The sequence below is a fragment of the Papio anubis genome, chromosome 13 (genome assembly GCF_008728515.1).
Source record: "Papio anubis isolate 15944 chromosome 13, Panubis1.0, whole genome shotgun sequence".
Lineage (NCBI taxonomy): Eukaryota > Metazoa > Chordata > Mammalia > Primates > Cercopithecidae > Papio > Papio anubis.
Genome location: NC_044988.1, coordinates 70827286 through 70841643, shown reverse-complemented (window position 1 = coordinate 70841643; position 14358 = coordinate 70827286). Strand labels below are relative to the sequence as shown.

At 41.3% G+C, this 14358-nt stretch overlaps 2 protein-coding genes across 2 annotated transcripts in view; both read left to right on the top strand.

The window, feature by feature from the left end:
* GRIN3A (glutamate ionotropic receptor NMDA type subunit 3A) overlaps positions 1 to 14358 on the top strand; it is a 163178-nt gene that overhangs the window by 137883 nt on the left and 10937 nt on the right. The window lies entirely within an intron of this gene.
* Positions 9 to 5682, top strand: PPP3R2 (protein phosphatase 3 regulatory subunit B, beta). Its single transcript, XM_003911428.4, has one exon. It carries the CDS (start codon positions 2364 to 2366, stop codon positions 2883 to 2885), a length of 522 nt encoding a protein of 173 aa, XP_003911477.1. The 5' UTR covers positions 9 to 2363; the 3' UTR covers positions 2886 to 5682.

The following is a 14358-nucleotide window of genomic DNA, read 5'->3' as shown; positions in this document are numbered from 1 at the left end:
ACCCGTGAGGTTCAAATGGAAACTCCCATATGTTATAAACCATGTCTGATGGCTCATAGGTGGGAACCCAACCCAAGTGAAACCACTCAGAGCCTACTCCTGGGATTTGTGGGCATCTAACTAGAACAGGGAAAAGTCCATCTTTTCTGATAATAAAATCCCCAAAGTCTTAACTTGGAATCTGTCACTAGTTGTGTCCTCTGCAATGTAGAAGAATTGCTTTATCATAGGAGAGAGTGAAGGAAAGAGAAGCAGAGGTGAAAGGCACAGAGAGGTCAATGGGCCCAACTCCTTGCAGGGCCAGCTTCATGGGCATGTGGCCCATGCAGTCACTTAAGGTCCCGTACTTGGTTTATGTTCTTCTGTGGCCATCTTGAAGCTCTTAATCATTTTCAAACAAAGGACACCGCAAATTACATAACTGGTCCTGAGGCGTTGGTTCCAATTTTTCCTTAAACCCAGTGGGATCCTCATCCTTCCTAAGACTGAATCATTCAGCTCTTCTTTAGATTATGTGAGATTCTTCCAACAAATTATCTTTTGTGCTAAACTTCTTAGAGGTAGATTCTTTTACTTGCAGCCAAGAAACTGGACTACACTGTGGTCAAAGACACAGGATGAGACCAATAACACAATTCTAGAGGCTCCCAGCCCCATTGCATTCCCAAAAGATACAGTTCTGTCCTTGCCCCTCAGGTTTCTGATTTTTTCAGAACTGCACCTGCAGGGCCTGGATATCTCCCCAGAGAGTCCAGAAAGGTCTTTGCGCTTTAGAAAGAACACAGGCTACAGTGGTTGGTAGCATTTAGAGACTAACACTGGTTTTAGGCATCTTGTAATATAATTTAAGGTGGTATCCTTAATATTGCAAATTCAATAGGTTTATATCCAAACTGTACCATGCTCATTTCTCTGAATAACTGAAAAGCCAGCAAATAAGTAAAATAAAACATGTTCCAATATCACAGTCTAATTGGGAAAAGGGGTTTCATTTGTGTAATGCCCATAATCAGCTTTAAAACATATCCATGGATTATCGTTTGTTTACAGAGGAAAGTAAAATGGCCAGACCTAATGATGAGGTGATCAGCGGCCTAGTTTTGCTAATTCCAGCATGGTTATCTTTAGACTGATATTTTGGCTGAACCATAGAACACAGAACTTGCCAACATTTTTTAAAGTGAAGGAGTGTTTGCCTCTTTCAGTTTGATTTAGTGGCCTGAGGTTTCCCCAAGTCCCTTTGAACTGTTTGCTCTTGAACCGCATTTGTTTCTTATGCATTTGGAGTGATTGATGTGCTCCTAAGGAAGAAGGAACAGGAGGGAGCATGTGAGATTAGTCTTCAACAGAAATAACAAATCTAGTTGAAACAAAAGGAGAAAAGTGAGATCATCCAGAGGTTACTGTCACTCTCAACACACACAAAGGTTTCTTTGGGCAGACTGCAGACGTTCCCCCAAAGTATTCTGCAGAATAGCCGCCAGGCACCAACAACAAAGATGTGACTTGGGCATGAGATGATAGATTCGAGGGAACAGAGTAACAGAAGTTGTGTTCTTGAGAACTGTGTCATCTTGAAAAATGCCCTGAATTCAGCATTGTTTATATTCCTCCGGAATATGTTAGTGCCTGTAGGTGATCCATGTGAGAAATTCTGGTCTGGTCTCTTACAAACACTCTGAATCCTATGTCCTGAAAAAGTTACAGAAGGATGTCAAGCCTGGCTTCCCCTCCCACGGAATCATGGAAAACATACTATATCAATGCCTTGATGTGCCACCTTGTTTCGTCCTTACACTAGGTCTGTAAAGCAAGTATACAGTGTCCTTGGTTGTAGTTCAGTCATTCGGCATATATTTACTAAGCACATATTGCCTGTGAAGCACTATGCTTCTGGGATACTGCAGCGAATAATACAGATGTGACCCCTTCTCCTTCGGCGCTTACTTTCTCAGATATAAAAAGGGGGGAGGGGACATTAAGTAGATAAAATAATTGCCAGGGGAATTGGGGTTATCATGGAAAGGTACAAGAGTTTGAGAGAAGGATAAAGAGAAGGGGCAGCCCAGCTTTCCACCTCTGCCTCTCCCAGGCACCCCCAGGCTCCATTTTCTCCTCCCTATACCCCTGCCCAGACAGCACCCACCTCCCCTTCCGCCCCCTTTTCCCTCCTTCTTTCCCTCCTCTCTCCGCTCCCTCTCTGACCTGCCGCCCCTCCCTCCGCTCCCCTGCCCTTCTGCTCTATCAAGGCCCCCAGGAGCCCTCTACCCTCACCCCATGGCCCAACCGTCCGGGCACGCGCCCCGCCCGAGCCCGCCGCCCCTGCGCCCTCCTCCCACCCTGTGAGCCGTGGCCGTTGCCAGATGTCCACAATGGGAAACGAGGCCAGTTACCCGGCGGAGATGTGCGCCCACTTTGACAATGATGAAATTAAAAGGCTGGGCAGGAGGTTTCGGAAGTTGGACTTGGACAAATCAGGCTCTCTGAGCGTGGAGGAGTTCATGTCCCTGCCGGAGCTGCGCCACAACCCGTTGGTGCGGCGAGTGATCGACGTCTTCGACACCAACGACGATGGAGAAGTGGACTTCAAGGAATTCATCCTGGGGACCTCTCAGTTCAGCGTCAAGGGCGACGAGGAGCAGAAGTTGAGGTTTGCGTTTAGCATTTACGACATGGATAAAGATGGCTACATTTCCAACGGGGAGCTCTTCCAGGTGCTGAAGATGATGGTGGGCAACAACCTGCCGGACTGGCAGCTCCAGCAGCTGGTCGACAAAACCATCCTCATCCTGGACAAGGATGGCGATGGGAAGATATCCTTTGAGGAATTCAGTGCTGTGGTCAGAGACCTGGAGATCCACAAGAAGCTGGTCCTCATCGTGTGAGCCTTTTTCTTACAAGCACCACCCAACAACTTTTGCTTTCTTCCCTACCTCTTTCAAGATTTGCTCAAGATGTCCAACTGTCTCTCTGACTTAGCTGGAAGTATTTCTCTTGTGAAGCCATATGTCCCAACAGGAGCTTCATCACCAGCTCAGTGCTATTAATTCTTCTCTGAATGACTCAGGGTACCCTATGAGGGGAAGAGCAAGTCAATTGAGCATAGTGGGGAAAGAAAAGGAAATGCCTTTTATAAACATCTTTGTTTTGATCCAAAGACCAAACTAGAACTTTGAAAGTTCAAAAATAAGAAAATATACATTTTTGCTGTTATTTCTCATCATTTTGTTTATGGGAGGAAATTTATAATTTGCATGGGTGTTAGGTGAACTGTTTTCATTTGCTTGTATTCAGATATCTTGTCAGATTGTTAACTTCCTATTGTAGCAACAGGGACAAATATATTTATCTTTGCTGGGCATCTTGTAATCACTTTTCTTGGGGGACAAAATCCTATCTTTTCCTTCAGCGGATTGCAGCCCCATTCCCCACAATGCATCCAGAAATCGCTGTGCATGTTTGAGGGGTAGGAGTTCATTTGGCCTCCTCCTGACTCATTGCTCCAGCTCCTGAACAGAAACTAGCTTCAGGTCTCTTATAGGAAATGCTAAGCCTGGACTAAGTGCCCAGCTCAGTCATCATCCTCATTGGCAGTGGGTTTCCAGGGTTGGCAGCCCACACCAGCATTAAGTTCAATGAAGGGGACCTCCAGCTAAATAGGCCAAGGAAAGTGTTCTCCCAGAAAGTGCTCTCACCTCGAACACTGGTCCCTACCCCTCAGGTGGAGAGAATGGGACATTTAGTTAGTTGTCCCACGGAGGAGAGGCAGTAAAGATTCAGGCTGCAGTGGAATCTCCCTAGGATGCTGAAGTGGCATTATGTCTGTTGCTCAGAGATGCAGAGACTGACAATTGTGTCTCCACAGCAGAGGTGGATGCTAGCTACACTAGCTATGCTGATTTTGAAAATCAGATCTGGGGCATAGCAGAGAAGCTGAGAGCTCTCTCATTCCAGGAAGCCTTTTCCCTAGTGGAACATTCAGCGCAGAAGCCCTCACACCCTAATAGATTTCCACCACTGGGAGCCTGTGGTTCCGGGGGAGATTCAGAATGCAAGTGTCTCTTCCCACTCATTTATGTCATGTTGGTAGCTTTAGATCAGCTATGGTGAGGAGAGAACAAAAGCTTTTAGTTGTTTTTGTTTTGTTTTGTTTTGTTTTGGAGAATAGGTTTGCCAGTAAATACATCACTGCCTGTACGCCAAATGTTACCAGCTCCCTGAGGTCCCACATACTATTGTCAGTTCTCAGAGCACAAACTGTCCTCAGAAGAGCAGGGCTAGGACTTGTCCCAGCATCTGTGGCTCCACACCAATCCCCTTTCTCACAGAGAACCACTTCCCATATAAGATGCTTAAGGCTCTCAAAACAGCGGAACAAATGAAACATACTCTCCCTACACTTGCTTAGCTAAGGGATACCACTCAGGTAACTTTTTTCAGGACATGGAAGATCTATTTCAAGGAGATTTACTGCTATTTTATTTGGAAGAAGCTGGCAACTGGTCTTGACCAAAAATAGAAAAAAAAAAAAGTTCACAAATTTAATCACTTGCAGGGAACCTATCTATCAAGGCACCCTACCATATACGTTTTTATTTAATAGATTACTTAGAAACCACAAAAATAGGAATCCTTGCCCCTTCAATTCCTGTTCAACCCTAAAAATTGTGATAACGCTCCCAACCCTGTGGTGATCAGGGTTATGCAATGTTCAAAGATTCAGACACACCTGGGTTTGGATTCAGTTGCAACTAGGTTGTTATCACACTGACTTCTTTTTAGCTGTGTAAGCATGAATAATTTACTTAGCCTGTCTGTGTCTTTCCACCTAATTAAAAAGAGGATCCTTCCCAGGGTTATTTTGAGGATTCAAAAAGGCATGCAACACAGCTGGAGCACAATTCCATTTCATTCAACTAATTCCTTTCCCTTCCCCCTTCCTCCCCTTCTACAAGATCAATATGTAAAGGAGACATGAGGCTCACTGGTTGCTTTTGAACACTTACTTAGTTCTTAGCTACACCCACTCTAAAATTAACTGGACATTTGTGTAAAGCCCATATCCAAGCCTACAGAGAAAACAATGGGAACAATTTCAAGGTCCTCCCCACTCCTTCATTTGCAGAGGGGACAACAGACTTTCTGACTTGAGAGCTGGAGAAATTTTTTTTAAAAATCTCTCATTCCAGGCCAACCTATTTAACTTTTTGTGGAGGAATTTTACATGGAGAAAGTGAGCACATGTCATGCTAGCCAAGAGGACATTATTGTCATTAAAGAGAGACATTATTTATATACCCTGCAATGTGCACATTAAAGTATGGAAATTTTAAAATTATGACTAAGGGTTTGAAACATATTGGATTACATGCTCACATTTAACAAAGAGAGGAAATGTATTTCAGTTTCTGGAGTGGCTGGAATTTACAAGCTAATTGTCCAATAAATCTACTCAAGATAATTACCCAAGGCTTTGTGGCAATGACCTTGAACTGAGAGCCTGTATCCGGATTTAGCACTGGAAAGATCTAACTGGAAATTTGGGTTAAAAGAATCACATTTATTCCCAAATTAGAATACTTTGTTTTTCCTGTCAGTTAATTGCCAGTTGCCAACAAATCTAGTTCTATACAGTTTCTTGGGATGATGATAATAAACATTTATTGAGCAATTGTCCCATAACTTTTGATATAACCTTTGTTATACATATAATTTAATCATCATAACAACACTGTGAGTCTGGTGCCATTATTTCAGCATTACAGATGAGCCATGTAGAGATCTAGAATCTTCTCCAAAGTCACGCAGCTGGTAAGTGGCAAAGCAAGGATTTGAACCAGGCTTTCTGACCCCAAATCCTGAGCTTTATTTCTACCTCTCTGCATTTATCTTATTTTTATAGTTCCTATATCTACCTGTCACAAATTATTTATTATAGTCTTAACCATGTATGTAATCAAATCAAGCCTCAGTTTTCATAAATGATGAAACTGAAGCCCAAAGAGGTAAACTGCTTGTCAAAGAACAAGCAGCCTCCACCTCTTTGGTTCTATGCATTGCAATGAAACAGATATGTTAGGCAAAACAGTTTTAAACCATGTTCCACCGTTGGCTCATCTTGAGAAACAGGTGACAGTATTTAGATTAAACCGATAACACAAACCAATATGCTCTGAGGCTATAGAGATCAGTCACAATATGTTGTTATGAATCCTATGTTAATGGATTGTGTCTGCTCTCTACCATATGCTGCTATCCCCAGACCACTAGACACTCTTTTTGAAACAGAAAAAAATACGGCTTCAGCAAATTCAATTTAGCTTTGGTGTATATTCTATCATGCTTTAGAAACATTCTCAAGGAAAAAATATCTTCCAAACATTTTTGTTAATTACAAATTCCTAAGCCACTGTCTGAGGAACAGTGTGAATTTTTTAAATGAAGACAATTTTTATTTTAAAAAATTACAAATTCCATTCTCCACTTACACTACTGATTCTTTCTGTCTGTTAAAAGAGAGAGTAGGTAGTTAGTCTGCTGTGGTGTTATATCTATTTTGAATACTGTGAACGGGGGAGGCTCGGGTGTTTTCAAAAACAGAGTGTCGGCGGGGCGCGGTGGCTCATGCCTGTAATCCCAGCACTTTGGGAGACCAAGATGGGCAGATCATGAGGTCAGGAGATCGAGACCATCCTGGCCAACATTGTGAAACCCCGTCTCTACTGAAAATACAAAAATTAACTGGGCGTGGTGGCACATGCCTGTAATCCCAGCTACTCAGATGGCTGAGGCAGGAGAATTGCTTGAACCAAGGAGAAAGAGGTTGCAGTGAGCTGAGATCGCACCACTGCACTCCAGCCTGGGTGACAGAGCAAGACTCCATCTCAAAAAAAAAAAAAAAACAGAATGTCATTATGGTAGAGGAACAAGGCCACTAGACTGAGAATCAGACTGGACTCCTCTGCTGCTGTGTCAACTACCATACCTATCCCAGTAGCCAATGACTGTGAACTATAAATCATGAATCATCAAGAATTAGCTGATTCATAATGAAAAATTATAACACTGAAGGGTCACAATAGTAGCGATAAAGCTGTGTAGATCAGAAGACAGTCTGAGCACTCACAGGCTAACTCTGACCTACAAATGTTTGCTTTTGTTGTTACTGGTTTTACATGGTGTTTGTTCTCACAATGCTTTTTTAAAATTGCCAATATTTTTAAAATCTGAAGATTTGAAATAAAAACCTAAATTACTACAAAGAAATGCAGGTCGCTCTAACATGGAGGTAGCCTTTTATTGACTAAGGAGTCTCCGAAATATTGAGATGAAATTAAGAGTTTCAGTGAAGAAAAATTAACACAGTTACACTCTTTGGCACAGAAGTTTAAAATGGACTGAAGCGTTCACTATTTTTCAAAAATATAACACTGGATACAAAGTATTTATCCCCACAATCAATATTTTCTAATGCCTGAAACAGTAGAAGAATGTACAATAATCAAAATAAGTATAGCTGTGTAAAATTTCAAACTTTCATATAATAAAATATAACAAAGATAACAAGAAAACATAAAAAGGGGAAACATAACATGTTAGCAAAAGGGTTAGCAGTTTTTCAACAAAAAGCCTCACTGTGTCTGATGTGCATAAATAAATATGCAAAAAAGTCATTATTGATTCATACAAAAGGAGATAGGTAAAACAAACATGGAAAAATAGCCTTGTTAATTCAATAAATACAACTTACAATATTTAAAACAGGAAAAATGATTAATTATAAAAGAATTGGCAAAAATAGAAGCTTTCTAGGCATTGCGGTATCTTTGGTGGCACTGGGAATGGCTTCCACCCTTTTTACGGGACATTTTACACATCCCAAGTCATCAGAACAGTTGTATCCTTTGACCGGGTAATCTTGCTCATTGCAATATGTATCTCAAAGAAATAAAAATATTTTAAAATGCTATACATGGCCAGGCGCGGTGGCTCATGTCTTTAATCCCAGCACTTTGGGAGGCCGAGGCAGGCTGATCACTTGAGGTCAGGAGTTCAAGACCAGCCTGGCCAACATGCTGAAACCCCATCTCTATTAAAAAATACAAAAATCAGCTGGACGTGGTGGCACATGCCTTTAGTCTCAGCTACTTGGGAGGCTGAGGCAGGAGAATCACTTGAAACCAAAAGGTGGAGGTTGCAGTGAGTCAAGATCACTCCACTATATTCTGCCCTGGGAGACAGAGTGAAGCTCCATCTCAAAAAAAGAAAAAAAAAAATGCTATACACAAAATGTTTTATTGTAGCAATATTTGTCATATATACAATAAATAATAATATTTAAAAACTTAAATACCTACAGTTTGGGAGTAGTCAATTATAACAAAAACAATAGGGATAGTATTAGGCCACTAAAGTTAATAAATAAAATAATAGTTAGAAAATAATATTTTTAGAAATTAATATTAAAATAGTTTATTATGTTAGAAAATAAATTCTTTTAAAAGCATAATGCAAACTTGTTATATCCTATGTTTAGAACTCTGAAAAATATGTGTGCCTAATATATATGGTCATTGTTCAGCAGAGAAAATGGAGAATTGAAAGTAATTGTTTTATAGTACAAGGATTATGGGTAATCTCACATTTAGTTTTTAAAAATATTTTTCTGAGTCGTTTTAATAATAAATTTTTCAAAAAAACTGCACAACAGAGCTAATGTGGCAAATTAAGTGCCATTTCAACCCTAAAAGATGGTCGCCCAAGCTTAGAAGAGATGGGGGCTCAAGCATCGCAAAAGACAGGGAGAGAGAAGAATCTTCACAGCAACATGGGCAGCGCCATGTTGATGAGCCACTAAGCAGTTTCCAGGTTAAAGGAATGCAGAGAGTGCTGTCAAAATCCTTGTTTAATCCAAATGTGTGAGCACTACTCACTTAGGCTCATGCAGTGTCTCCCTGGATTTTGTGTTAATAAATTATCTCCTCTTCTGTTTCTTTTGTTAAGTGTGATCTTTCACTATGTCTTGGTAAATGAGAAAATTCCAGGTTCTCTGAATGAATCTCTTTTTTCTCCATCTTCATGATTCTTGTTAAATATACATGTTTTAATTCCGAATGAGTGCACTGCATAATCTTACCTAACTCTCTTCAACCAGACTTTCTCCTCTGGGAAACTCTGTCTTTGGCATATTTGGAGCCCACATTTTATGTGGATATGATTCTCCTACTTCAAGAAAAGAAATGAGACACAGAGACAAAGTATAGAGAAAGAAAAAGTGGGCCCAGGGGACTGGCGCTCAGCATACAGAGGACCCACGCCAGCTTTTTCTTTCTCTATACTTTGTCTCTGTGTCTCATTTCTTTTCTCAAGTCTCTCGTTCCACCTAATGAGAAACACCCACAGGTCTGGAGTGGCAGGCCACCCCTTCAACTCCCCGACAAGGGGCCATATGTATAGACACAGCAAGGAATCTGCCAAGTTCTTCTGAGTAACTAACTACTCTTCTGGGCAAAATAATCAGGAGGCAAAAAATAAATAGATAGATAGATAGATAGATAGATAGATAGATAGATAGATAGATAAAATAGATACCAGGTCTTCAAAATTAGAAATAGCATTTGCTTCTTCCTTGTCCTGCTTCCAAGCATCTATGAGTCATTCATATTTCAGAAGCACCATAGCCTTTTTCTTTTCCTTACCTCTCATTAAAATTATTGTTCCTTCCCCTGTCACCAGCTCTCTTATTAAGGAAAAAAATTTTTGAACATCAGCATTTGGCTGTGCAGATCCAGAGAGGAGATGTACAAAGCTTAGTGCATTAGGTCACTGAAAAATACAATTATTCTCCCAGGTTCTTGAAGTTGTTTTGCTCTGGGGAAAAATATTTAATAGGAAATCTTCAGAGTAAATGTATTGAACACTTACTATATACTAGGCTGTTGGAGACAGGCAAAAGCAGCACAGCCTTACCCTGTCAGAGAAGACTTCCTAAAACAGTCTCCACCCGTTCATTTCTGAGATCTGCGTCAGGATACAGTCTATCTCAAAAGAAGTTATATTCACACCTTGGAGCTAGAAGACCTTAATCATTTAAACAGTACATATATTGAATCAGATTATACGGTTGCAAGCAACAGATTTTTTTTTTTTTTTTTTTTTTTTTTTTGATGGAGTCTTGCTCTGTTGCCCAGGCTGGATTGCAGTGGTGCAATTTCAGCTCACTGCAGCCTCTGCCTCCCAAGTTCAAGCAATTCTCCTGCCTCAGCCTCCCGAGTAGCTGGGACTACAGGCATGTGCCACCATGCCTGGCTAATTTTTGTATTTTTAGTAGAGACCATGTTGGTCAGGCTGGTCTCAAACTCCTGACCTCAGGTGATCCACTTGCCTCAGCCTCCCAAAGTGCTGGGATTCCAGGCGTGAGTCATTGCACCTAGTTGCAACAGATTTTTAAACTTAAGCAAAAACCTATCAAAAGAATAATGGGAAAGCTCGATGTTTTAAAGTAAGAAGGAGAGCAACAGATGAAGCCTCGAACCACAGCACTCCAAGGATGCTAATGCAGGAACTAGGGAACTATGTCTTTGGGGCACTGACATTGGAAATTACTAGCTCCCAGCACTTTTGATGCCCAGTGTTTCTGCTTCAGATCCACCTTGGCCTGCCTTGAGTCCCATGTTTTGCCTGGTGAATAGGGAGTAGGGAGTCTGTGATTGGTAGACACACCAAAACCACGTGAAGCAGGAAGAGGGCAGTTCCCCAAAGAAAGGATTCTAAGAAAACAAAATCGGCACATTCTACCTGAAATTTTTGCATTCAGTTTCCAATGTTTTACTTCAGTAATTTTAAATATTTTTTGTCCCAGTTTCAACAGTAGATCCCTAGATTGGTGAATATTAGCATGATCAGGTCAAGCTAGCAAAACTGGGCCTTGTTTCCTCTCCTTTTAATTGAGAATGTCCACCTCCACCCTTCTCTCTTAAAGAACTGCTCTAGGAAGCTTTTGTGATATAATGAGACTGTCTGGATCAGGAGTGAGGGGAATTATACAAATTTATTTTATACAAAAAAATCCTAGTTTTCATATGCTTTCATTCATTTGTTTAAAAAACATTAACAGTGCTGGGCACTGTTCTAAGCAATTAGAATATGTACCGAGCAAAATGGACAAAAATGCTGCCCTCCTGTAGCTTACATTCTACTTTGGTAGGGAAATAGGCAATAAACAAATAATCACGTATTATATCAGGAGAGAAATAAAGCAAAGTAAGAGAGATAGATTGTGTCTGAAAGAGGATGGAAGGGGGAACAGAATTTGCCTTTTTAAGCACAGTGATTAGTAAACTTCACAGATAGGTGACATTTGAGAAGAAACCTAAAGAAAGTGAGGGAAGGAGCAATATTGATTCCTGGCAGAAGAGTTTACAGGCACAGAACAGAAAATGAAAAGACCCTCAAGCTGCAAGTTGCTCAAGCTGCAAAGTGAACCAGTAAGAGAGAAGAAGAGGAAATAGATCTTGTAAGGTCTCATGGACCATTGCAAGAACTCTGAATTTACTCTGCAAGAGGTAGAAAACCATCACAAGGCGTTGAGCACAGGGGTGACATGACAGCCATTCTTACTGCTGTGAAGAAGACAGAAGTCTTTAGGGAAAACAACTAGGAGGCTGTCTCAATAATCTAGGTGAGGTGAAAGGTGATGGTGGCTTGGATCAGGGTGGTTGGTGGAGGTGGTGGGATGTTGTTGAATTCTGGATATACTTTGAAGGTCAGTTCCACCGTATTTGCAGATACACAGGGTAATGGGATGGTAGAGAAAGACAGGAATCAAAGATGGTTCTAAGGTTTTCTCCCTGTGTCATGGCAAGGATAGAGGTTCATTGAGATGAGAAAGACGGTCCAAGCAGCAGGTTTCAGGGGTAAAATTAGGGGTTTGCTTTTAATGTGTTATCTTTGAAATGTCTATTCATTACCTAAGTAAAGAGGCAGAGTAGGGACTTAGGAAAGAAAAGCCCCCAACTCTTCGGAGTCATTGACATCTAGGTGGGATTTAAAGCTGACTCTGGATGAGAACATGAGTGTAGTTGAAAAACTGAAAGCATGCCTATGTTTACAGTCAGAAAGACGAAGAAGAAAAGCAAAAGAGACGAAGGTACAACAAAGAGAAAGATGGCCAGGCGCGGTAGCTCACGCCTGTAATCCCAGCACTTTGGGAGGCCGAGGCGGGCGGATCACAAGGTCGGGAGATCCAGACTACAGTGAAACCCTGTCTCTACTAAAAATACAAAAAATTAGCCCGGCGAGGTGGCGGGCGCCTGTAGTCCCAGCTACTCGGGAGGCTGAGGCAGGAGAATGGCGTGAACCCGGGAGGCGGAGCTTGCAGTGAGCCGAGATCGCGCCACTGCACTCCAGCCTGGGTGACAGAGCGAGACTCCGTCTCAAAAAAAAAAAAAAAAAAAAAAAAAAAAAAACCAAAGAGAAAGAAGTATCACAAAAACAAAGTTGAGAAACTATACCAAAGAGGATGGAGTAATCAATGGCGTCCAAGCTGCCAATACATGAATAACGTGAAAACCGACCATTAGATTTGGCAATATGGAGGCCATTTTTGACTTTTACAGGAATTGTTTGACAGGTAATGGGAGGGGACAAAAGTTTGATTGAAGTGGGTCTCAGGGAGAATGGGAGAAAAGGAATTAGAAGCAATGAGTATAGACAACACTCTAGAAAACCAGAGAAATCAGGTGGTTGCTATGTGTTGGGAGGTGTGGAATGGGCACAAGGAAGGAATAGCTGCATAGATCTTGATTAGTAACATCAAAAATAAATGGGGAGGCCGAGACGGGCGGATCACAAGGTCAGGAGATCGAGACCATCCTGGCTAACCCGGTGAAACCCCGTCTCTACTAAAAAATACAAAAAACTAGCCGGGCGAGGTGGTGGGCGCCTGTAATCCCAGCTACTTGGGAGGCTGAGGCAGGAGAATGGCGTAAACCCGGGAGGCAGAGCTTGCAGTGAGCTGAGATCTGGCCACTGCACTCTAGCCTGGGCGACAGAGCGAGACTCCATCTCAAAAAATAAAAAAATAAAAAAATAAATGATGAGTGAAACTCCCTTGCTGGAGACTTGAGAACTAGTCACTAATCTAGCTGTCAGATGTTTCAAGTGACCACATCTGAACAAAATACAAAGCAGGGTTTGGGCAACAACAAAGTTTATAATCTTATCCTCTACATGTTACTGATCTGGTCAGAGACCACACCTGTGATAGTACAAACATCTCCTTTTATCTGAATTTGGTCCGTTCCTAGAAATGTGTTGACTAGTAAATTTATAGATGGTGGAAGCCCTTTCCATTATTTTAAATGGAAAAAAAGTATTCACATCTCATCCAAAAATCTCAAGCAGTTTCCCTAAATTCACTAAAACACTCTTAGGCACCTATAGGTATTTAATATCTAATGCACAATGTATAGATATGTGACAATCTACCAAGAATTTCTGCATAATATAAAACATTTAAAACATTAGTTGTATAATGCATAATTAGTTGGTATTCCTGAATGCAATATGCAGAGTACAGTATCAGATACAAACTATGTTTTTTCTTTACAGTGTAGTAAATATATACTAATGTAAATTAATAATAAAATGCTAAAGAAACATAATGAATTAAATAACATTTAGAAAAATGAAATACATAAGCAAGGCAATTTTTCGAATGATTACTTACTAGTTAAAGAGTTGCCTAAGTGAGATGGGGTGGGCTAGAGTAAGTTTGTGAAGGACCAAGTGGAGCAATAAATGCCTGAGATTTGTCCCTGGCTAAACCCTGGGACAAGCCGGGTGCAGTGACTCACACCTATATTCCCAGCAATTTGGGAAGTGGAGGTGGGCAGATTACCTAAGGTCAGGAGTTCAAGCCTGGCTAATATGGTGAAACCCTGTCTCAACTAAAAATACAAAAATTAGCTGGGTGTGGTAACGCATGCCTGTAATCCCAGCAACTTGGGAGGCTGAGGTATGAGAATTGCTTGAACCCGGGAGGTGGAGGTCGCAGTGAACCGAGATTGTGCCACTGCACTCTAGTCTGAGCCTCAGAGTGAGACTCTGTCTCAAAACATCAAATCAAATCAATCAATCCTGTGACAGCCTTCTCTCCTTGGCCCTTGAGTCTCTGGAAGTGTGTGGCTATGAGCTAGCAAATGAAGCTGCAGCTGAAGCAATGGGATAAAGGGGGAAAAAAAAACAACCTCGAAACTTATGTTTGTTTGCATTCTTTTTGCATTCATTTACATGGCTTTTGACAGCATGAGACTGGACTTCTGCTTGCATTTCTGAATGTGCTACCACTCAAGTCAC